The sequence below is a fragment of the Hemiscyllium ocellatum genome, chromosome 21 (genome assembly GCF_020745735.1).
Source record: "Hemiscyllium ocellatum isolate sHemOce1 chromosome 21, sHemOce1.pat.X.cur, whole genome shotgun sequence".
NCBI lineage: Eukaryota > Metazoa > Chordata > Chondrichthyes > Orectolobiformes > Hemiscylliidae > Hemiscyllium > Hemiscyllium ocellatum.
The window spans coordinates 24,989,740-25,014,610 of record NC_083421.1 but is presented as its reverse complement, the minus strand read 5'-3'; the positions used below and the strand labels follow the sequence as shown (position 1 = coordinate 25,014,610).

Sequence of the window (24,871 nt, the reverse complement as noted above, 5' to 3'; positions counted from 1 at the left end):
TGCTGGAAGAGCACAGCAGTTCAGGCAACATCCAAAGTGTAGCGAAATCGACGTTTCGGGCAAAAGCCCTTCATCAGGAATAAAGGCAGTGAGCCTGAAGCGTGGAGAGATAAGCTAGAGGAGGGTGGGGTGGGGGGAGAGAGTAGCATGGAGTACAATGGGTGAGTGGGGGAGGAGATGAAGGTGATAGGTCAGGGAGGAGAGGGAGGAGTACTTTCTCCCTCAAAAACTCAATCTCCTCAGAGTTTCCAGCATTTGCACTCTGAAATTTAATGTGATAACAACTTGCCTGTTTTAAACACAAACCTGTACATACTGTCTCACAATCTTCCAGTTATCAGGGAACAGTAGAAAAGATGGTGTGTCCCTAGACTGGAAATCCAGAGGCCCAGACTAATGTACCTGAAACATGAATTCAAACCCTACCACAGCAGTTGGGGAATTTAAATCTGATTAAAGATATAAATCTGCATAGAAGTAATGGTGACCATAGAATTACTGGTTCACTAATACACTGTTGGGAAGGAAGCTACCGTTCTTACCTGGTGTGGCCTGCATGTGACTCCAGACCCACAATGCATTTCATAACTGCCTTCTGAAATGTCTCTGAAAATAATTCTGTTGCATCAAATTGTTATGAAAAGATATAAGAAAAATAAAACTGGCTGTCGCCTTGGTATTAACAGGGCAAAGGCACACCTGGCCTAGCTGATCCTTCAAAGTTATCCTCAACAACATTTGGGGATTTGTACTAAAATTTGGAGAGCTATCCCATAAACCAGACAAACAACAATCTGATATAATCACACATACATATTCCCTCCATCACCAGAAATGGCCACACTGTGGTATGCAGTCTGGAGGGAAATAACCTCAACATTAACTCCAGACTCCAAGAAGGCTTACAGCACCAGGTCAAACATGAGCAAGGAAACCTGCTTCTGATTATAACCTATCCTGCTTCTTCAGGTGATGAATCAGTACTCCTATATGTTGAATCAATCCCACGTGTCCCTTCTGGAGGTCAAATCACTTGTTCACATTGAAGTCACCCTATGTCATGATGGGTGGTTCAACCAGTGTGCTAAATGTCATTGATTTTGAACAGACCTATTAGCTCAGAATGGGGCACATATGAACCGCTATGGGCCATCAGCAGCAAAGCTGTAATCTGCAACTTGATGACCTGGCATAGCCCCCAATCTACTATTATCATTGAGCCAGGGATCAGCACTAATTCAGTGAAGAGTGCGAGAGGACCTGCCAGGTGCAGAACCAGGCATTACCTAAAAATGATGTATTTCTAAAGCTGAAAAACAGGATAACTTGTGTTGAAGAGTGTGGTGCTACAAAAACACACCTGGTCAGGCAGCATCCGAGGAGCAGGAGAATTGAGGTTTCGAGCATAAGTCCTTCATCATTCCTGATCTCCGGCAGCTGCAGTTCTCACTTTCTCCTAGGATAATTTTTGCGCCAAACAAGCGATTAAGGTAAACTATTATAAAGCCAATAGATCAGATCAAGTTTCGACAGACCTTCCATTGCTAATTATAAATAGTGGAAGCAAACTAACCACAAACCAAAAAAGGATCTACAAACATCCCCATCCTCAATGACAAAAGTGCCCAGTATTTTTGCAAAAGATATGGCTTCAGCCAGAACTACTGAGTAGATGATCCATCTCATTTTCATCTGGAGGTCCCCAGCATCACAGTCTTTAATCAATTCAATTCATTCAATGTGATATCAAGAAACTGCTGAAGGCACTGGATATGCAAAGACTATGGATGCTGGCGATATTCTGACAATAGTACTGAAGATTTGTCCTTTTCTGCAGCCCTAGCCAAGTTGGTCCAGTATAAAAAGCAGAAAGTGAGGACTGCAGATGCTGGAGATCAGAGTCAAAACGTGTGGTGCTGGAAAAGCACAGCTGGTCAGGCAACATCCGAGGAGGAGAGTCAACATTTTGAGCATAAGCTCTTCCTGCTATGACAACCACATCTCATATCTCAGCGCCTGCCTATGCAACCGCCTGATCCCGCATGGACTCAAAACTACATTCACAATTTGGACCTAACCAGGACAACCATGATGTACAGCAAATCCAAAGCCTCCAGAAACAGGTCTCCCTCCAGATCCTCTGCTCCACGCTCACAGCCATGTGCTACTACCTACTCTCCCTGCAGTCAGCCTTGCCCCAGCTCAGGGCCACACTCTCCCAGATCTGCAAAGGACCCCATTCCTGACGAAGAGCTTATGCTCAAAACGTCAACTCTCCTCCTTCTTGGATGCTGCCTGACTGGCTCTGCTTTTCCAGCACATTTTTTGACGCTGTTGCAGTATAACTACAATACTAGCATCAAACCAACAATTGTACAGATATGTCCTGTCCACAAAAAAAACAGGATAAATCCAACCCAGCCAATTATCACTTGTCTCCTCTTAATCATCAGCAAAGTGAGGAAATGATTCATCAACAGTGACATCAGACAGCACCAACTGACAAGTCTCGAAATGACAATAAGCATAACCGAGTGATCATACTGACTCTTCCATCATGTGTACAGGATTTAACTTCACGAGAGAATCTAACCAGCTCCCCTTGACATCCATTAGCATCGTTATCCTGAAATGCTAACATTAACCATAACATCCTCCCAATTACCACTGATCAGAAATTGAATTACACCAGCCATATATGGAGTAGGTCAGTTGCTGGGAATTCTGGAGCAGATAACCCACTTCCTGCCTCCCAAGAGACTCATTCCCAATCTACAAGGCCCAATTCAGAGATTGATTAAATATGCTCCATTTGCCAAATGATTACAAACTCCAAGTCAATTCAAAGTGCATGGCGACAACAAAGACAAAACAGCCTGTCTAATTTTCTCACCAGTTGTCACGTTAAATATTCACTCTATCCACCAAAAGCCCTTGGGGCAGCAGGGTATAGTACATAAAAGATACGCTGCACCACCCATAAAGGCTCCTTAGACAGCAGCTTAGAAAACATTACTCCCAATAAGAACATGGGCAGCAGATACATGAGAACTCTGCCACCTGCAAGATCCCTTGAGTGTACACAGAGGGACCTCAATGATCTGAATGACATGGACAGGGAGTACTTTGTCAGATAATCAAATGCTGAATAGCATAGCTTAGCCAACCATTGAGAACTTGCGATCTTGCCGGATAATCTGAAATTCGGATAATCAAATGTCAGATAATCTAGGTTCCTCTATTGCCTTTCCATCAATGTCACTGGGTCAAAATCCTAGAACTCCCTCCCTACCACACTGTTGACCTACCTACTCCAAATACACTGCAGCAGTTCAAGAATACACTCAACCACCACATGTTGAACTTCAGTCAGCAACGGGCAACAAATTTTAGTTTAGCCAGCAATACTCGGATCCCATTAATGATCTAAAAAAAAACTTCTCACACAATCCCAACACCTTTCAATCTACAATGTACTGTATCACTGGGATTGAGTTGTGCTGGACAAGGGTTGTGTAGTGTTTGAGAGATGCAATGTTCTGCAAAACCCATAAATCAGCAGATCCGTCAGTTTGGAAACATTGTATTTTCTTCCCCAATGATGCCGGTTAATGTTGGGGACGTTGCTGATTAAAAGTAGGACGATGGACGAGTGTGCACATACCCATTGCTGGCTCTGCTTGCAAGATAAATCCTGTTCACTTCTGGTTTTACATTCTAAGAAAATAATGTGGTGAAAGCCATGATCCTTTTTGCTCCCATTGTTTGAAATCATGCACTTTCCTCAAGGGAACAGGTGGCAGCCACGATGCAGTGAACAATAAAACACCCTTGTTTAATTTGTTTATCTCTCTGTCTTCCAATCTTTCTTTTATTCTTTTTTTTGCTTGGTTTTTCTGACTTTTACACACTCTATACCTCTAATTCAGAAATATAGAACTGGACTGCACAGGTACTGACCCTTTGGCCCATGATGTTGTGCTGAACATGACGACAAATTAAACTAATCCCTTCTGCCTGCTCTTAGTCTGTATCCCTCCATTCCTTGCATACTCATGGGTTACTCAAAAGCCCCTTAAGCACCCCTATCGTGTCTGCCTTTACTACCAGACCGGCAGCATGTTCCAGACTCCCACCACTCTCTGAGTAAAAAGCTTATCCCTCACATTTCTTTGAACTTTGCCCCTCTCACCTGAAATGCTTGCCATCTAGTATTAGACATTTCAATTCTGGGAAAAAGATTCTGACTGTCAATCCTATCTATGCATCTCTTAACTTTATAGACTTCTATCAAGTCTCCCCTCAGCCCCCACTGCTCCAGAGAAACAACCTGAGCTTTTCTAGCCTCTTCTTATAGCTCATACTCTCTAATCCAGGCAACTTCCTGGTAAACCTCTTCTATACCCTCTCCAAAGCATCCACATCCTTCCTGTAATGTGGCAACTGGAATTGAATGCACTACTTGAAGTGTGGCTGAGCTAAAATCTTATAAAGCTGCAACATGACATCCTGACTCTTGTACTCAGTTTCCCGACCAATAAAGGCAAGTGCGCCAAATGCCTTCTTCACGACAAGCTGCTTGTGTGGCCACTTTCAGCAGGTTACAGACTTGAACCCCAAGATCCCTCTGTACAATGCTGTTCAAGGTCCTGCTTTTAACTGTTAAGTCTTCCTAAACATTTGATCTCCCAAAGTTCAGCACCTCACACTTACTCAGATTAAACTCCATCTGCCATTTCTCTGCCCAGATCTGCAACTGCTCTATATTCGGCTGTATCCTTTGACAACCTTCTACCCTATCTACACTTCCACCAATCTTCGTATCATCCGCAAACTTACTAACCCAACCATCTACATTTTCATTCAAGTCATTTATATATATCACAAACAGCAGAGGTTCCAGTATGGATCCCTGTGGAACATCACCGGTCATGGACCTCCAGCCTGGAAGCCACTGCCCTCTGCCTTCATGGACAAGCCAATTCTGAATCCAAGTGGTCATGTCACTCTCGATTCCATGCAGCTTAATCCTCTGGCACAGGCTAACATGAGGGAACTTGTTGAAAGCCTTACTAAAATCCATGTAGACAAAATCCACTAGTCTACCCATAACAATTACCTTTTTCACCTCCTCGAAAAATTCAATCAAATTAGTAAGACATGACCTGCCCTGCACAAAGCTATTGTATCTTAATCTCACTGGTTTTCTTTGTCTCATTCTGTTTTCGCCCTCTCGCCTGCCTTTCTCTCCCTCCTTATCTAACAGTAATTCCAGATTGTTTGATTTCTCGAAAGCAGATTTTGAGACTACTCTTCATCGAGCTAGATGCTGGACAGGAGGGTAACAGATTAAACATGAGGACACAGGCTTAGATTGTTTGTGATAGCCAACCTCACTGTGCAGCTGTTTCCATCCAGCCAAGTCCTTGTCCTTGCTGCATTTCTGGTAAAAAGACTAAATTTGACTGAACAATCATGAGCTTTTCTCAAAACAAGCTTACAGAGAAGAGTCAGCATTTTCTCGGATCAAATAAATAAATGAACGTTAAAAATGGCAAATGTTGAGAAGATAATACAGACTGTTTTGTCCTCATTGTTCTAGTGTACCTTGAGTCAAAACATTTGGGAACCTTTTCTCTAAAGGTTCTGTAATTTTCCTCAATATTGTATGACCAGCTGTTTCGATATTCCCAAAAGCACCTGAATATGGAAAGTATTCAGAGGTAGCACTCTCAACATTAAGCCAGATGGCTGTCGGTTGGTTGACAGTGCCTCTATCCCCTCACCTCCCTTCCCCTTTCAACAGAAGTTCAAAGTGGTACTGAGAGACTGCTGCACTGTCAGAGATACTGTTCTTTGGAAAATCCAAACTGAGGCCAACTAAGACGAATGTAATAGGATATATGACAATTTTTCAAAGAAGCTTGGTGAATTCTCCAAATAACCAATATTTATCCTTCAGTGAACCTGAATAAAAGCACATTATCCAGTCATTGTAATGATGCAGTATGAGGGAAGTAGCTGTGTACAAATTAGTTGTGACATTACAGCAATCAGTCCACATTACAACAATGTTTACGTGGTAAGAGTGACCACTTTTCAAAAGCATTTTGTTCCCTACAAACACTTCGGGAAATCCTGACGCACTATTTAAGTGCAAGTACTTATTTCTTTCTATTGTCAATACTACAAAAGTATAAGATGGCAGACACTTTTAAGGACATATTCCCGAATAAAATATATTCCAGAGACTAAGGACAATTGTAAGAGGGACATAAAGCATTCATGGCTAAGCAAGTCAGTGAAAGATAACAGAAAGGCCCAATCTCGGGCATACCACATCGCAAAGGTCAGTGTCAGACTGGAGGATAGGGAAACTTTTAAAGACCACCAAAGCACACCAAAACAAGTAATAAAAAGGGCAAAAAATAATTATGAAAAGAAAACTAGTGCAAAATAAAAGAAATGGAAAGCAAAAGCACAGATCGGAAACATGCTAATGCAAAGTTTTTATTCAAAAAGGAAAGGTGGCAGAAAATAGGAAACTATTGAGCAGTTTAATATCTATCATTCAAAAATTGTTGAAATCAATTATTAAGAAAGTGTGATGATACTACGGCTTTCAGACATGTATTTTGTCCTGTATTTTGGCAGCTTATTCCATACACATACAACCCTCTGTGTGAAAAAGTTGCCCCTTAGGTTTCTTTTATATCTTTCCCCTCTCACTCTAAACCTATACCCTCCGTTCTGGACTCACCCACCCCAGGGAAAAGACTTTGCCTATTTATCCTATCCATGCCCCTCATAACTTTGTAAACCTCTATAAGGTCACCCCTCAGCCTCCGACATTCCAGGGAAACCAGCCCCAGCCTGTTCAGCCTCTCCCTATAGCTCAAATCCTCCAACCCTGGCAACATCCTTGCAAATCTTTTCTGAACCCTTTCAAGTTTCACAACATCTTTCCAATAGGAAGGAAATCAGAAATGCATGCAATATTCCAACAGTGACCTAACCAATGTCCTGTACAGCTGCAACATAACCTCCCAACTCCTGTACTCAATACTCTGACCAATAAAGGAAAACATACCAAACATCATTTTCACTATCCTACCTAGCTGTGACTCCACTTTCAAGGAATTATGAATCTGCACTCTAAGGTCTCTTTGTTCAGCAACACTCCCTCGGACCTTACCATTAAGTGTATACGTCCTGTTAAGATTTGCTTTCCCAAAGTGCAGCACCTCACATTTATATGAATTAAACTCCATCTGCCATTTCTCAGCCCATTGGCCCATCTGGTCAAGATCCTGTTGTAATTTGAGGTAACCTTCTTTGCTCTCGACTACACCTCCATTTTTGGTTTCATCAGCAAACCTACTAACTGTACCTCCTATGCTCACATCCAAATCATTTATGTAAATGACAAAAAGTAGAGGACCCAGCACCGAATCTTGTGGCACTCCACTGGTCACAGGCCTCCAGTCTGAAAAACAACCCTCCACCACCACCCTCTGTCTTCTACCTTTCAGCCAGTTCTGTATCCAAATGGCTAGTTCTCCCTGTATTCCATGAGATCTAACCTTGCTAACCAGTCTCCCATGGGGAACCTTGGTGAATGCCTTACTTAGATATGAAGGGCTCATGCCCGAAACATCGATTCTCCTGCTAGTGCATATAGATCACATCTACTGCTCTGCCCTCATCAATCCTCTTTGTTACTTCTTCAAAAAACTCAATCAAGTTTGTGAGACATGATTTCCCACGCACAAAGCCATGTTGACTATCCCTAATAAGTCCTTGCCTTTCCAAATATATGTACATCCTGTCCCTCAGGATTCCCTCCAACAACTTGCCCACCACTGAGGTCAGACTCACTAGTCTATAGTTCCCTGGCTTGTCCTTACCATCCTTCTTAAACAGTGGCACCACATTAGCCAACCTTCAGTCTTCAGGCACCTCACCTGTGACTATCGATGATACAAATATCTCAGCATGAAGCCCAGCAATCACTTCTCTAGCTTCCCACAAAGTTCAAGGGTATAACTGATCAGGTTCTGGGGACTTATCCACCTTTATGCGTTTCAAGACATCCAGCACTTCCTCCTCTGTAATATGGACATTTTGTGAGATGTCACCATCTATTTCCCTATCGTCTATATCTTCCATATCCTTTACCACAGTAAATACTGATGCAAAATACTCATTTACTATCTCCCCCATTTTCTGTGGCTCCACACAAAGGCTGCCTTGCTGATCTTTGAGGGGCCCTATTCTCTCCCTAGTTACCCTTTTGTCCTTAATGTGTTTGTAAAAACCCTTTGGATTCTCTTTAATTCTATTTGCCAAAGCTACCTCATGTCCCCTTTTTGCCCTCCTGATTTCCCTCTTAAATATACTCCTACTTCCTTTATACTCTTCTAAGGATTCACTCTATCTATCCTGTCTATACCTTACATATGGTTCCTTCTTTTTCTTAACCAAACCCTCAATTTCTTTAGTCATCCAGCATTCCCTATACCTACCAGTCTTTCCTTTCACCCGAACAGGAATATACTTTCTCTGGATTCTTGTTATCTCATTTCTGAAGGCTTCCCATTTTCCAGCTGTTCCTTTATCTGCAAACATCTGCCCCCAATCAGGTTTTGGAAGTTCTTGCCTAATACCGTCAAAATTGACCTTTCTCCAATTTAGAACTTCCAACTTTTAGATCTGGTCTATCCTTTTCCATCACTATTTTAAAACTAATAGAATTATGGTCGCTGGCCCCAAAGTGCTCCCCAACTCCCTGCCCTGCCTTATTTCCCAAGAGTAGGTCAAGTTTTGCACCTTCTCCAGTAGATACATCCACATACTGAATCAGAAAATTGTCTTGTGCACACTTAACAAATTCCTCGCCATCTAAACTATGGCAGTCCCAGTGTATGTTTGGAAAGTTAAATCCCCTACCATAACCAGCCTATTATTCTTATAGACAACTGAGATCTCCTTACAAGTTTGTTTCTCAATTTTCCTCTGACTATTGGGAGGTCTATATTACAATCCCAATAAGGTGATCATCCCTTTCCTTTTTCTCAGTTCCACCCAAACAACTTCCCTGCATGTATTTCCAGGAATATCCTCCCTCAGCACAGCTGTAATGCTATCCCTTATCAAAAATGCCCCTCCTCTCTTGCCTCCCTTTCTATCCTTCCTGTAGCATTTGTATCCTGGAACATGAAGCTGCCAGTCCTGCCCAATCGTGAGCCATGTTTCTGAAACTGCTATGATATCCCAGTCCAATGTTCCTAACCATGCCCTGAGTTCATCTGCCTTCCCTGTTAGGCCCTTTGCATTGAAATGAGTGCAGTTTAATTTATTAGCCCTACCTTGTCCCTGCCTGCCCTGACTGTTTGACTTGCTTCTGTTCTCAACTGTACCAGTCTCAGATTGATCTCTTTCCTCATTATGTCCCTGGGTTCCCCCCACCCCCCCCCGCCCTTTCCCCCTCTCACCCCCCTTTCTCCCTCTCCCTTTCCCCCTCTCCCTTCCACGCCCCCCCCCCTTACTAGTTTAAATCCTCCCAAGCAATTCTAGCAAATTTCCCTGTCAGTATATTAGTTCCCTTCCAATTTAGGTGCAATCTGTCCTTCTTGTACCGGTCACTTCTACCCCAAGAGAGATTTCAATGATCCAAAAATGTGAATCCTTATCTCATACTGTGGATTCAATGGGCTGAATGGCCTGCTTCCACATTATAGGATTCTAAGTGTGAGTCAAAAGACTAACAAGGCAACTTGTTATCTAAATGGAGAGAAATGTCAAATGCTTCAAAGCAGAGGGATCTGGGTGTCCTCATGCATGAGTTACAGAAAGCTCGTACGCAGGGACTATAGGTAATAAGGAAAGTATATTGAATTTTGGCCTTTACTGTGAAAGGAATGGAGTATAAAAATAATGAAACGTCATTGCAGTTGTACAAAGCCACATCTGGAGTACTACATATAGTTTTGGTCCCCTTACTTGAGGCAGGATGTAATTGCATTGGAGGCAGTTTAGAGAAGGTTCATTAAATTAATTTCAGAGATGAAAGCCTTGTATTTGAACAGTTTAGGCGTATGCCAGTTATAGTTTAGAAGGTTGAGAGGAGATCTAAGTGTGTATATGAGACGCTAAAGGAACTGATAAGGTAGACATAAAGCAGATGTTTCCCCTCGTGGAGCGATCTAGAACAAGAGGTTATAGTTTTAGGTTAAGTGTTGGAAGATTTAAAACAGAGAGAAAGAGGAATTACTTCTCTAAAAGAGTCATGAATCTGTAGAATTCACTACCTAGATTGTGGTAAATACAGAACCAATTTAAGGAGGAGATTGACTGATTTTTAATTTAAAATATTAAGGTTTTGGAGAAAGAGCAGGAAAATGGAGTGGAGGCCGAGATTAGATCTGCCATGATCGTGTTAAATGGCAAAGCAAGCTCAAAGGGCTGAATGGCCTACTCCTGCTCCTAATTCTTACATTCTTAAATGACTGTGTACATTCACACAAGGAGTTGCACAGTGGTTAGCACTGCTCCCTCACATTGCCAGGGACCTGGTTTGTTTCTAGCCTCAGGTGACTGTGGAGTTTGCACATTCTGCCCGTGTCTGCATGAGTTTCCTCTCACAGTCTAAAGATGAGCAGGCTAGGTGGACTAGCCATGCTAAATTGCCTTGTAGTGTGCAAGACAGGTGGGTTAACTAGCAAATGTGGGTTTACAAGGATAAGGTGGGATGCTTTTTGGAGGATCAGTGCAGACTCGATGGGCTGAGTCGCCTATATCTGCACCACAGGGATTCTATGATTTGGTGCTGTGAGAAATGAAAGTTCGGTCTGCCAGTCTGTCTTCCTCTGGTTTTGTTAACTAACATCTTTGTTGTGGTTCTGTTCGCCGAGCTGGGAGTTTTTGTTGCAAATGTTTTGTCCCCTGTCTAGGTGACATCCTCAGTGCTTGGAAGCCTCCTGTGAAGCGCTTCCGTCATGTTTCCTTCAGCATTTATACATGACAGAAGCGCTTCACAGGAGGCTCCCAAGCACTGAGGATGTCACCTAAACAGGGGACGAAACGTTTGCAACAAAAACTCCCAGCTCGGCGAACAGAACCACAACAACGAGCACCTGAGCTACAAATCTTCTCCCAAACTTTGAACTAACATCTTTGCATATTATTCTCTCCTTCCACATATCAGCCAGACACTCAGTAGAATATTGAAGTGGCCCAGTTGTTGGGCACAGTGGACATGTCCAGGCTGGCTTTGTGTCTATGGACACAGTAAACTGGAAACGACAAATACATTAGTGGAGCTGCGTGTCCAGCTGCTTTGCTAATATTGGGATCTTTCGGGTGTGTGTAGTCTGTGGAGTGCAGTTGACTTGGGAAGAGGCACAATTTAACCATGGATATACAATTCATATAAAGTACCTGAAGAAATTCACCCTTGCACACCAGAATTCAGATGACTTCAAACAATCATTCTTGCCATATCCTCCGAAAATTTACCAGGCACACATGTCCACTCAGCATCTCTCAGACACACACACAATCTCTGAGGCAAACAATTCCTGCTTGATCTCTCTCTTACACACAATCTTTCACAAACAGACAAATCCACATATTTCTTCCTCTTGCACACAAACAAACAATCGCAGAGATTTATAAATTTCACTCACTGCCGCAAATGGACACAGTCTGACAGAGCCTATACAATCACATTTAGCATGAAGGAAGGCTTGGGGAATTTTTTTAGGATCAAGAACATGCTATTTGAAAACCTGGGGGAAATGCTCATTCCAGAAATAATTTTAAAGTGAGTTGGACAGATGTTTGGAGATGAATTAAAACTTGTACACAAGAAGTGAGAGCTTGTTCATGGAAGGAGCAGGGGAACAATTAGCCAAATGGCCACTTTCTATGTCTCAAATTCCTTTGATTTTTATAATCTCCTTCTCTCACAGATACTCTCGTACAGACACACACAAAACATCTCACACGCACACTCTGTCTCTCTCACAATCCCCTCAGGTTAATAAACCTGTTCGGTCTTTAGGAGCAGTGAGATTTGGGAGTCCACATACAGACAGCAATGAAAGCTGGTGGGCAAGTAAAAAAACATTCCAAAGGCCAATGGAATGTTAGTCTGGAATGTAAAAGGGTAGAAGTTGTGTGACAGTCAGTAAAGCGCCCGCTCCAACCCATCTGGAGCACTGTGTTCTGGGTATCACAGTTCAGGGGAGATATTTTGACCTTGAAAGGGGGTGTGTTGCAGATTCACCAGAATTAGGCCAATGTTAAAATGGTGAAGTTCCAAGTAAAGTTGTATAGAATAGACTTGTATTTCCTTGAATATAGAAGATTAACTGGCAATATAACTGGGGTGTGAGACTGAGGCAGAGAGGTCAGATAGAGAGAGGAGAAACAGCAGCAGATTGAGAGAGGTGCAGGTAGAAAAATTAACGATTACAAGGAAATCACAGAGAAGCTATTTTCCCTCTTCAAGATTTGAAGAACAAAACAGAACAGTGTTTATATTCGATCTTTATGTTTTGAACAGATATCCAAAAGCACTTTATACAAGAGCTGGAAGAAATCTGAACTCACTCCCTCAAGCTGGAAATAATTTAAAATTTTAGAACAAATTTATCCACAATTCACTGCTAGATCTGGGTGTTTAGGTGGATGGAATTAAGGCAGATTATTAGAACTGCGACACAGAATACCCACTGAATGGATTGGCAGAACAGATTGGAGAGGCTGAATTGACAATGCCAGTCCAACCTTGCCCTGCCTCTCAGATACATATACAGAACCTTCCACCTCAGAAAGTGTTAGGGAGCTGCTGTGATTAAGAACAACCTGATCATAAAACACAAAGAGGCTGCCTCAAGAGGTGCAGAATGTGAGCACAGCAGCAGGCAAAAAATAAATAAAGGAGAGGCTATCTAAACCCCTCTTACTCTGACAGGAACTCAGGAATACTGTGAGGTCAGAGGGGCAGGAGAGTGTTTGTGAGGGGGTGGAAAATGGGTGCATGGAACTCTGACCACATAGTGAATGAGAGGTATAGTTTCTTACCTGATGCCTTGGTGCTACTGGTGCTGGGCTCAGTGTGCGACAGATACTCTCTGAAAGCTTGTGCTGCTCTTCACATTTGAAGCCACAACGTAGCAACACAGCGGGAAAAAAAGGAGAAAATAAAAATGTCAGAGAGACAGACACCTCCCAAAACTGCACAAATGAAAAACTGACACAAAAATACAAGCGGGTTCATCCCACTTTACAGCGACAAGGGGATAAAGTGAATGAACATACTGGGGGATAAAAAAAATCAATCAGTTCCCGTACAATCAGCATAATAAATGTAATTCAATTAAATTTGACAGCCCATTACTGTAAAGGACATGAAGCATATTCAATATTTCTACATTTCCAACTGCTGCACCTTTTAAATGTTTCATAAAAGGAAATAGACAGTAGCAATCCAATAAGTGACAGATCGCCTTCTCAATAGCTGGGTAGAGTTAGCCTCAGTGTGTGTGAAATGTGACAGAGGAAGAGAGATACAGGAGAGACACAAGGAGAATCAATACAGGGAGACAATAAAATATGAGTAGTGCTGTGGAGGTAATGGAAAGCAGCAAGCTTAAAATAACTGCAACATTTAGGGACAAAGGTCTAGCACTTCGTGAAGCACGCATGTGCAATTTTGAGCCAGTTTGTTTTAAAACAGATCCAACAACTCCAGTACAGCAAAACCATGCACGCAGGAGTGTTCACACAAGCTCGTTCTAAAGTTGCAGGTTAAAAGTGCAAATTGTGCAGAGTGTAGAGAGGAGCTATGGCAACGTGGCAGGGAGAGACAGTGAGCAGGGTGAAAGGAGATTGAGGGTGGAAAAGAGACATGGGAAGACAAAACAGAGAGACTGCGCAAACACAACAGAAGGCAAATAAATAAACAATAGACATAAGACAAAACAGAATGAGAGAAATCCCACTGAACAGATAGTGAGGAAACGATCAAAGCCAAATAAAAAAAGATGCAAACAGGCAGGGGAGAGACAGAGGCACAAGGTGCTGGAAATATCCCACTGGAAGCACTCGGGAGCTGGTAGAGTTCCTGAGTGCTAACCGGGTTTACAGCTTTCCAATGAAGCGCGCAAGAGGCTGGGCGATTGGGCAGTCACCCTGGGCAATGGCACCGGGAATTTCTCCCTGCTGACCAGGAGTGAGCAAAACTTTGGGAGCATCAACTTTCGCGTGTGCAGGGGGAGAACCAACGGACAGATGTAACAGAGCCAGGCAGTAAATCCGGCAGCCCCTTGAAAGGGAACTTCGGTGCAACTCAAATGCAGTGCAGCAGAATGGGCTGCAGCAGCCAGCGTTTCTAAAGGGAGAGGGGGACGGGGTTGCGGACTGGGTGGGTGCTCCTGGTCCGGGAATGTGATGCCCAGCTCCCGACCCAGGTGGCACTTACCTGACCTTGGATTCAGCCGAGCAAATGGCATTGCTCCGCGGGTTCTTCCGTTTGGAAACAGCGCTGCCCATCCTGGATGGAGAGCCGGGGAATGGGAGACATGGCAATCACAGAGCGGCCGGGGGTAACCCCTCGCCCATGCCAGGCAGTGCCGGTCTCCGGGAGCTGTGTGCCGCCTGCAGCTCGCAGCCGCCTCCCATGCTCGGCTCGGAGGGGGCTGGGTCTGCAGGCGGAGCCCGGGCGCAGTGGGCAGGGACAGGCGAAACCCAATCCCGAGAGCGAGGGGAGTGAGTGGCACCGCCACATCCCGCGGGGTGCAGATAGCCCCACAGGGAGGGCAAGCAGAGAAAGGACAGAGGGTTACAGAACAGGGGCAGATAGATCAGCCGGTGTGAGGGGAGATAGAGGGCAATGAGAAAGAGAAAAATGGGTCAGAGACATAGCTTTAAAATTCATTCACAGGATGTGGGCATCACTGGTAGGGCAGCATTTACTGCCCTGGAGAGGGTGGTGGCGAACTGCCTTTTGAATGCAGCATTCTTTAGTGTGTACAGCCACCCACAGTGTTGCTGGGAAGAGAATTTCGGTATTTTGACCCTTAGAACCAAGGGAACAGATCTATTTCCAAGTCAGGATGGTGTGTAGCTTGAAGGGCAACTTTCAGGTTGTGATCTCCACATGCATCTGCTGCCTCTGTCTTTCTAGATAGTGGACAACCCCTTTGACAAGGGGCTACCTCAAAAGTTATTGCAGAAAAACGCTCATGGTGTTTGGGTAGCACATTGAAACACATCGGGGGCTGGTTGGCTAACAGGAAACAAAGAGGCAGGGCAAATGGTTTTCAGGTTGGCAAGATGAAGCAACTAGTGTGCCTCAGATATTTGTGCTGAGACCATACGTGTGTATAATTTATATAAATATATTGAGGGATGGAAGGTACAGCTGCCAAACTAGCTGATGACACAACGGCACGAAATCAAGTTGTGAAGAGACATGTGGAAGTTATCAACAAGATAATGATAGGCTAAGTGAGCAAAGTTTTGGCAAATGGAATACAATGTGGGAAAGTGTGTAATAGCACATTTTGGCAGGAAGAGTAGAAATAAATGACATTATCAAAATGGTGAGAGACTGGAGACTGTGATGCAGAGGGATCTGGGTGTCCTCATGCATGAATCACAAAAACGTAGTCTACAGGTACAGCAAGTAATTAGGGAAACTAATAGAATAATTTATCAGATAGGCAATCAAATGTCAGAGTCAGGAGATTATGCTACAGTTATACAAGGTGTTTGTGAGATTACACCTGGAATACTTTGTACAGTATTGTTCACCTTATTGAAAGAAGGATGTAAATATGCTGGAAATTGTTCAGAGAAGATTTACAAAAAGAATACCTGGAACAGGTGGGTTTCCTTATGAGGCTAGGCTTATATCAGCTGGAGTTTAGGTGAGCAAGAGGTGACTTGATTGAAACATATGAAATGTTGATGAGTCTTGAGAGGGATGATCTCAAGATGATATTTCCTCAGATGAGAGAGTTTAGAACCAGGGGCCAATGTTTGAAAATCAGACATCACCCATTAAAGACAGAGATGAAATGAAAATCTCTTCTCACAGATGGCTGTGAGTCATAGAGGTGTACAGCATGGAAACAGACCCTCGGTCCAACTTGTCCATGCCAACCAGATAGTCCCACCTGCCAGCATCTGGCCCATATCCCTCCAAACCCTTCCTATTCACATACCCATCAAGATGCCTTTTAAATGTTGCAATTGTACCAGCCTCCACCATTTCCTCTGGCAGCTCATTTCACACACGCACCACCCCTTAGGTCTCTTTTATATCTTTCCCTTCTCACTCTAAACCTATGCTCTCTAGTTCTGGACTTCCCCCACCTCAGGGTAGGCAAGAATGCAGATTTCAGATTACCATGATCTTATTGAATTCTATTGTGGGCTCAAGAGGCTGATTGGTGAAATTGAGGGCTGCAGATACTGGAACTCAGAGTCGAGAGCGTGGTGCTGGAAAAGCGCAGCAGGTCAGGCAGCATCCGAGGAGCAGGAGAATCAATGTTTCGGGCAAAAGCCGTCCATCAGGAATCCTGATGAAAGGCTCTTGACTGAAATGTTGATTCTTCTGCTCCTCGGATGCTCCCTGATCTGCTGAGCGTTTCCAGCACCACGCTCTCAACTCAAGAGGCTGAATGGCCTACTCCTGGTCCTTGTTGCTGAAGAGAGAACAAGACAATTGGAGGAGTGGGGAGGAAAAAGGCAGATAGAATGTAAGATGGGCAGATAGGGACACAGAGCGTTTAAAAAGGGTTAGATCGTGAAATAAAAGAATACAGAGCAAAGGAGATTAAGAAAAGGCAGATGGAGAGTTGTAGACTGAAGGGTGGCATATGCAGAGGTAGGGCAGTTAGAAATACACGGGAAAAGGGAACATCTCTCAGGTAAATGGATAGGTTGATGAGAGTAACACTTTTGATATGAAATACTGGATTTTCAGAAGGCACTTGATGCAACAAACTTGTTAAGAAAGTGTAGATCATGCTTTAAAAGGGGCATCAATACAAAACTGAGTGACAAGAAACAGGCAGAAATGCTCAATGGTTGTCTTTTGGGTGGGGGAGAATGTTTATAGCGGAGTTTCCCAGAGATTGGTATTGGGATCCCAGTTTTTCCTGACATATATTAATGATCTATACCTTAGTACACAGAGGACAATTTCAAAGTTTTAAGATGACACTAAGCTTAAAAGAATTATAAACTGTAAAAGAATAGTGTGGCTGTCCAAAGAACAATGACAAGTTGGTGGAATAGTGGACCAATGGCAGACAAGTTTCAATGCAGAGAACTGTGAGATGATGCACTTTGGGCCGACGAACAGTGAAAAATAATACAAATTAGGGATTACAAATCTAATCGAGGTGCAGTACCAGAGGGTCCTAAGTGTACTTGTGGATAGATCATTGAAGGCAGCAGGACAAATGCAGAAAGCAGTAAATAAAGCATACAATGTTCTCAGCTTTATTAATAGAGGAAGAGTCCATGAGCAAGGATGTCAAAGTTGTGCAAGACATTTGTTAGACCTCAGCTGAAGTATTGTGTACAGTTGTGTGTGTCACATTTTAGGAAAGATGTGAATGCATTGGTGAGAGTGCAGAAGTGATTTATAAGAATGGCTCAAGGAATGAGACCTTTCAGTTATGAGGATAAATTGAAGAGGTGGGGACTGTTCTCACTGAAGAGAAGAAGGCTGAATGAAAATTTTGTCGAGCTCTGGATAAAGTAGATGGAGTGAAACTCTTTCTGCTTGTAAACGAAACAAGAATGAGAAGGTTCAGATTTCAAGTGATTGTGCAAAGGAAGCAAGGGTGATGTGAGAAAAATCTTTTTCAAACACTAACTTTTTAGGGTATAAGATGCACTGCCTAAAACTGCATTCGAGGCAGGGTCAGTCGAGATATTCAAGAGGGCATGGGATGGGCAGAGAAGTAGGAGCAAATGGAAGAGGGAAAGTGAGGAGAGGGAGTGGCAGACCAGAAAGAGTCAGATCAGAGGGATATAGGTCCACCAATGGAGATTAGGAAGCACTAGAAAGGGAAAGATCCAGGAGAGGAGAGAAAATTAGTTGACTTAGATTTTACGAAGGCTTCTTTTTGCTACTGTCTTCAAATGTTAACTTAATGTCAAAGGCAGTCACTTTCAACTCATCTCTGGTATTCAGTTCTTTTGTCCAGGTTTGGACCAGTGATCACTGGAGCCAAATATCCCTGAATATTAGTGACTTGTTTATTGATGTCATTCAATAACGTGGTATATGAATAGGAAGGATTTGGAGGGATATGGTCAGAGTGTTGGCAGGTGGGAGTAGATTGGGTTAGGATATCTGGTTGGCTTGAACGAGTTGGACCGAAGGGTCTGCTTATGTCCTGTACATCTCTATGACCCTCTATAACACCTTCCATTAATTTGCTGATAATTCAGGGTAGATCAATAGCACAGTTACAGATTGTATACATTTGCTCAGTCACATGAACATCTAGTCACCATTTTCTGCCTAGGCTTCTTGAGACAAGATACCACCATTCCTTTAATCCATGCTGCTTCATCAAAGCCCTTTAAAAATGCATAGACGTGCTTTCAGAAATATGGAAATACAGAAATTAGGAGCAGAGGAATAGACCTTTTGTCCACTGGGGCCTGCTCCACCATTCAGTAAGATCATAGCTGATCTGATTACTCTACATTTCTTTCCCCCATAACATTTCACACCCTTTCTTGTCTACCTAAGTATGCCTTAAAAATATTCAAGGGCTCTGCTTTTACCACTTTTAAAGAAGACAGCTCCAAACACTCAAGACCCACTCTGAGATGAAAAAAATGGCTCAACCCCCTGTTTTAAATGAGAGACCTTTAATTTTGAAACAGCGGCTCCTAATTCTAGATTCCAGAGAAACATCCTTTTTGCATAGACCCTGACAAGGTCTTTCCTGCATGATTCAGTCAAGTCAGTTTTTATTTTTCTAAACTTTGACAAGTACACGTTCAGCCTGGGATCAGGGAAATCTGGTTGTCTGGATACAGAATTGGCTGGCCCATAGAAGGCAGAGGGTGGTAATTGATGGAAAGTATTGAGCTTGGATCTCGGTGACCAGTGGTGTTCTGCAGGGATCTGTTCTGGGACCTCTGCTCTTTGTGATTTTTATAAATGACTTTGATGAAAAAGCGGAAGGGTGGGTTAGTAAGTTTGCGGATTACACAAAAGGTTGGTGGAGTTGTGGATAGTGTGGAGGACTGTTGTAGGTCACACAGGGCACTGACAGGATGCAGAGCTGGGCTGAGGAGTGGCAGATGGAGTTTGACTTGGAAAATTGTGAAGTGATTCATTTTGGAAGATTGAATTTCAATGAGGATTACAGGGTTAAAGGCAGGATTTTTGGTAGTGTGGAGGAACAGAGAGATCTTGGTGTCCATGTCGATAGATCCCTCAAAGTTGCCACCTAAATTGATAGGGTTGTTAACAATACATATGGTGTGTCAGCTTTCAATAGCAGGGGGATTGAGTTTAAGAGCCACAAGGTTATGCTTCAGCTCCACAAAGCCCTGGTTAGACCACACTTGGAATATTGTGTTCAGTTCTGGTCACCTCATTATAGGAAGGATGTGGAAACTTTAGAGAGGGTGCAGAGGAGATTGCATCCTGGACCGGATGGCATGTCTTATGAAAAAAGGTTGAGGGAGCTAGGGCTTTTCTCATTGGAGTGAAGAAGGATGAGGGGTGACTTGATAGAGGATGATGAGAGACATAGTTAGTGGATTGCTAAAGACTTTCCCAGGGCAGAAATGGCTATCATGAGGGGACATAATTTCAAGGTGATTGGAGGAAAGTTTGGGAGAGATGTCAGAGGTAGGTTCTTTACACAGAGAATGGTGGGTGTGTGGAATGCACTGCCAGCAGTGGTAGTAGAGTCAGATACATCAGGGACATTTAAGATTTTCTTGGATAGGCACATGGATGATAGTAGAATGCAGGGTGTGTTGGTTAGTTTGTTCTTAGGATAAAAGGTTAGCACAACATCGAAGACCGAAGGGCCTATACCGTTCTGTGTTCTATGTTCTGAATACCAATGAATAAAGCCTTAACTTTTTAGCTGCTCTTGAAAAGTCGACCCCTTCATGTCAGGAATCAGCTCAGTGCATTTCCTTCGAATTGTCTCCAGTGCAATCCGTACCAATATGCCATCCCCTACAACATAAGGTTTTATTTTCCCAAAAATCTTTGGTAAGGTATCTCATCAAATGCTTCTGGAAATCCAAATACAGTAGCTGATTCAAATAGCTTAAAATAATAGTCTTAAACCTAGTATTTTGCAATAAGTTGCAATTAATTAAAGATTTTGTAACAAAACTGCCACTAGGTACAGTGCTTGAAGGAGAGAGGAGAGTAGTGGGTCCACTAAAGCCTGCTGTCTGATTGGCTCCAGAACATACTTTCCTACGAAATTATCATGAAAACATTCTATGAACTTTTCATTTAAACTACCTTTGCACATCCATTTTCTCAGGCTGTATGTAAATTAAAATTCCCCATAATTATCACCATACTCTTCTGACAGGCTCCCATTATTTCTTGCTTTATATTCTATCTGAACACATCATTATGGTTATGGAGCTTGCATACCACTCCTACTGGTGACTTCTTGCCTTTATCATTTCTCATCTCTGCCTAAACTACTCCTCCATCCTGAGCTTACGTCATCCCTTTCTGTCATGCTAAACCAACATTAATTAACAGAGACACCCTCTCTCTTCTTCTACCTTCCTATCATTCCTAATTGTTACATTCCCTTCAGTATTCAGACCCCAATCCATGTCATCCTGCAGCCATGTCTTTGTCTTAGCTACTTGATAGTATTTATTCATTTCATCTGTTTTGTTCCGATTGCTACCTGTATTCAAATGCAGAACATTTTGCTTTATCCTTTGATTATTATTGTAACCTCTAGTCTTAGCGATTGATTTAGTTATACATTCTCCCTATCCCCTCATGTCACAAATTGTTTTCATTTCTTCTTGCTTTGTCCCTCTACTCTCCCAAACTCAAACCCTCTCCCCCTACTATTTGGTTTTTGAAGCCCTGCCTAATTCCCTAGAGAGTTGTAGAATTTTGACATCGCAGAAAGAGGCCCTTCGACCCACTGTATAAGACCATAAGACATACGAGCAGAAATTAGGCCATTCAGCCCATCGAGTCTGCTCTGCCTTGGCTGATAAGTTTGTCAACCCAATTCTATCGTTTTCTCCTCGTAACCCTTGATCCCCTTGATACTCCATAACCTATCTATCTCAGTCTTAAATATATTCAATGATCTGGCCTCCACAGCCTTCTGTGACAATGAATTCCATAGATTCACCACTCTCTGTTTCTCCTTAGGTCCGTTCTAAAAGATCTTCCCTTTCCTCTAAGGCTGTGCCCTCGGGTCCTAGTCTCTCCTACCAATAAAAAACATCTTCCCAACATCTACTCTACCCGGGCCATTCAATATTCTTTATGTTTTAATTAGATTGCCCCCTCATCCTTCTAAACTCCATTGATTATAAAACTAGAGACATCAAAATTGCCTCATTCCTAAGACCATTCTCATGTACGTACTTTGAGCATGCTCCAAGGCCATTGCATCCTTCCTGAGATATGGGGTCCAAAACAGCACATTATACTCCAAATGTGGACTGACCAGAGCCTTATAAAGTGTCAGAGGTACATCTCCACTTTTATATTCAAGTCATCTCAAAATAAATGGCATCATTGCATTTGCCATCCTAACCACTGACACATCCTGTAAGTTTACCTTGAGAGTATTCTGGACTAGAACTCCCAAGTCTCTTTGCACTTCAGATTTATGAATTTTCTCCCCATTTAGAAAATAGTCCTTTATTCTTTCTACCAAAGTGCATGACCTCACTCTTTCCCACATTGTACTCCATCTGCCAGTTCTTTGCTCACTCTCCTATCCTGTCCAAATCCTTCTCCAGCCTCCCTGCTTCCTCAATGTTACCTGTTCCTCTACCTATCTTTGTATCATCTGCAAACTTAGCCAGAATGCCTTCAGTTCCTTCATCTAAAATGTTAAAGTATAAAGTGACAAGTTGAGTCCCAACATTGAGCCTTGCGGAACACCACTTGTCACTGGCTGCCAATCTGAAAAGGACCCCTTTATCCCCACTCTCTGCTTTCTGTTAGACAGCCAAGCTTCTAACAATGGTAGCACCTTGCCTCTAACACCATGGGCCCTTATCCTATCCAATAGCCTCCTGTGCGGCACCTTGTCAAAGACCTTCTTGAAGTCCAGGTAGATAACATCCACTGGCTTTCCTTGGTCTAACCTCCTCGTTACTTCCTCAAATAAATCTAGCAGATGTTTCAGGCATGACTTCCCCTTGATGAAACCATGCTGACTTTGTCCTATGTTATCATATTCTTCCAAGTATTTAAAAATGTTATCCTTCACAATGGATTCCAGGTTCTTACCTATGACTGAGGTTAAGCTATTGGATCTGTAATTTCCATCTTTTGTCTTACTACCTTTTTAAACAAAGATGTCAATTAGTGATTTTCCAGTCCTCTACGACCCTCCCTGATTCTAGTGATTCCTGAACGGTCACCGCTAACGCCTCCACTATCTTCTCAGCTATCTCCCTTAGAGGGTGTAGTCCATCTCTCCAGGTGATATATCTACCTTCAGGCCATTCAGGTTTTCTAGCACCTTCTCCTTGGTGACAGCCACCATACTCAGCTCTTCCCCCTCACTCTGTTGAATTTTTGGGATATTACTTATATCTTCCACCGTGAAGACTGATATGAAGCAATTATTCAGTTCCTCAGTCCTTTCCTTATTCTCCATTACTGTCTCTCCAGTGTCATTTCCCAATGCCCTGATGTCCACTTTTGCCTCTCTTTTGACCTTTATATATCTAAAGAAACTCTTACAGTCTTTATTTATATTACTGGCTAGCTTACCCTCATATTTAATCTTCTCCCTCCTTATTTCTTTTTTTGTTGCCAGCTGTTGGTCTTGGTAAGCTTCTCAACCTTCTGGTTTCCCACCGCCCTTTGCCACATTACATGCTTTCTCTTTTGCATTTATGCTATCCCTGACTTCTCTAGTCAGCCATGGTTGCCTCATCCTCCCTTTATTATGCTTCTTTCTCCTCAGGATGAATTTTTCCTGTGTCTCCTGAATTACTCCCAGAAACTACTGTCATTGCTGTTCCATTGTCTTTCCTGCTCAGCTCCTCTCCCAGTCAATTCTACCCAGCTTCTCCCTCATGCTTCTGTAGTTGCCTTTATTCAGCTGTAATACTGTTACCTCTGCTTCTATCTTCTCTCTCTCAAATTGCACAGTAAATGCAGCCATATTATGATCATTGCCTCCTAAGGGCTCCTTCACCTTAAGCTCCCTTATCAAGTCTGCCTCATTGCTCAACACTAAATCCAGTATTGCCCTGTTCCCTCGTGAGCTCCACCACAAGCTGCTCCAAAAAGCCATCTCGTAGACATTCCATAAATTCCTTTTGTTGCAATACACTACCAACCTGTTTTTCCCAGTCCATCTGCATATTCAAGTCCCCCATCTGTGCTGGTCATCAAACATCTAACTATACCACTCTTATTTCCAGCATTTGGCACATAACCTTGTAGATAATTTTCAGTCAACTTGTCCAGAGACTTGAACCTGGACCTCCTAGCCCAGAGGTAAGGAAGCTACTGCTCCACCACAACAGCTGTCCTGCAACCTTGTGTGCTATTATATTTCAGGTGTTCATCTGAATGTTCTTAAAAATCTTGAAGGTTCCTGCCCCTGTTACCCTTTTTAGTCATTGAGTTCCACACATACCCACAAGCCTCTGGATGAAAAACATTTTCCTGAAATCTCCCTAAACCACTCTCTCCTGTTCCTTCTGGTCATTGATCCCCTTTACTGAGATGAAAAATGTCTTTATCTGCACTGTCTATATCCATCAGAACGTTACATATCTCAATCAAATCACCCCCTCAGCCTTCCCTTCTCTCCTTTAAGGAAAACAACCCAACCTACCTATTCTCTCTTTATAGTTGAATCATCGCAGCCCAGGCAGCACCCTGGTGAATCTCTTCGTATCTCTTCCAGTGCAATCCAATCCTAACTATAGTGTGGTGACTAGAGCTGCACACAGTACTCCAGCTAATAATACATACAGCTTTGCCATAACTTTCTCGCTCTTTTATTTATTGTCTTGATTAATAAAGGCAAGTATCCCCTGTGCCTTCTTAATCACAATATTTAAAACTGTCCTGCTGCCTTCAAAGATCTATGGATAGTTTTTTTTATTCATTCAAGGGATGTGGGTGTTACTGGCCAGGCCAGCATTTATAGGTCATCCCAAACTTTTGAGAGTCTGGACATGTAGGTCAGACCAGATAAGGACAACAGCTCCCTTCCCTTAAGAACATTAATGAACCAGATGGGATTTTATGACAATTGATAATGGTTTCATAGTCATGATTAGAGTCCTAATTCCAGATATTTATTGAATCCAGGTCCCCAGAACATTGTCAAGATTTCTGGATTAGTAGTCTAGCATTAATACCACTTGGTGTACCAAGATCTCTCTGGCCTTCTGTACTTCCTAGCAGCCTACCATTCATTATGTATTGCCTTGCCTTGTTAGTCCTTCTAAAATGTATCACCTCATACTTTTATAAATTAACTTCCATTTGTAATTGTTTAGCCCATCTGACCGGCCTGTCTAGTTATGTTGCTCACTAGAACAGCAGCCTCAGTATGGTTCAGTTGTACAGATCCTACTTTTCCCAGTACTAGTGCTGAACTAGAAT

The 24,871-nt window shown here is 42.8% G+C and overlaps 1 protein-coding gene across 1 annotated transcript in view; it reads right to left on the bottom strand.

The window, feature by feature from the left end:
- The window catches only part of nsmfb (NMDA receptor synaptonuclear signaling and neuronal migration factor b), a 104,283-nt gene extending 89,724 nt beyond the window's left edge, over positions 1 to 14,559 (bottom strand). The window contains exons 1-2 of the mRNA XM_060841013.1: positions 14,489 to 14,559; positions 13,090 to 13,157 (exon numbers count right to left, since the gene is read on the bottom strand). Of these exons, the coding sequence (XP_060696996.1) occupies positions 13,090 to 13,157; positions 14,489 to 14,559 (139 nt within the window). The remainder of the gene's footprint in view (positions 1 to 13,089; positions 13,158 to 14,488) is intronic.
- Between the last annotated feature and the right edge of the window lie 10,312 nt (positions 14,560 to 24,871).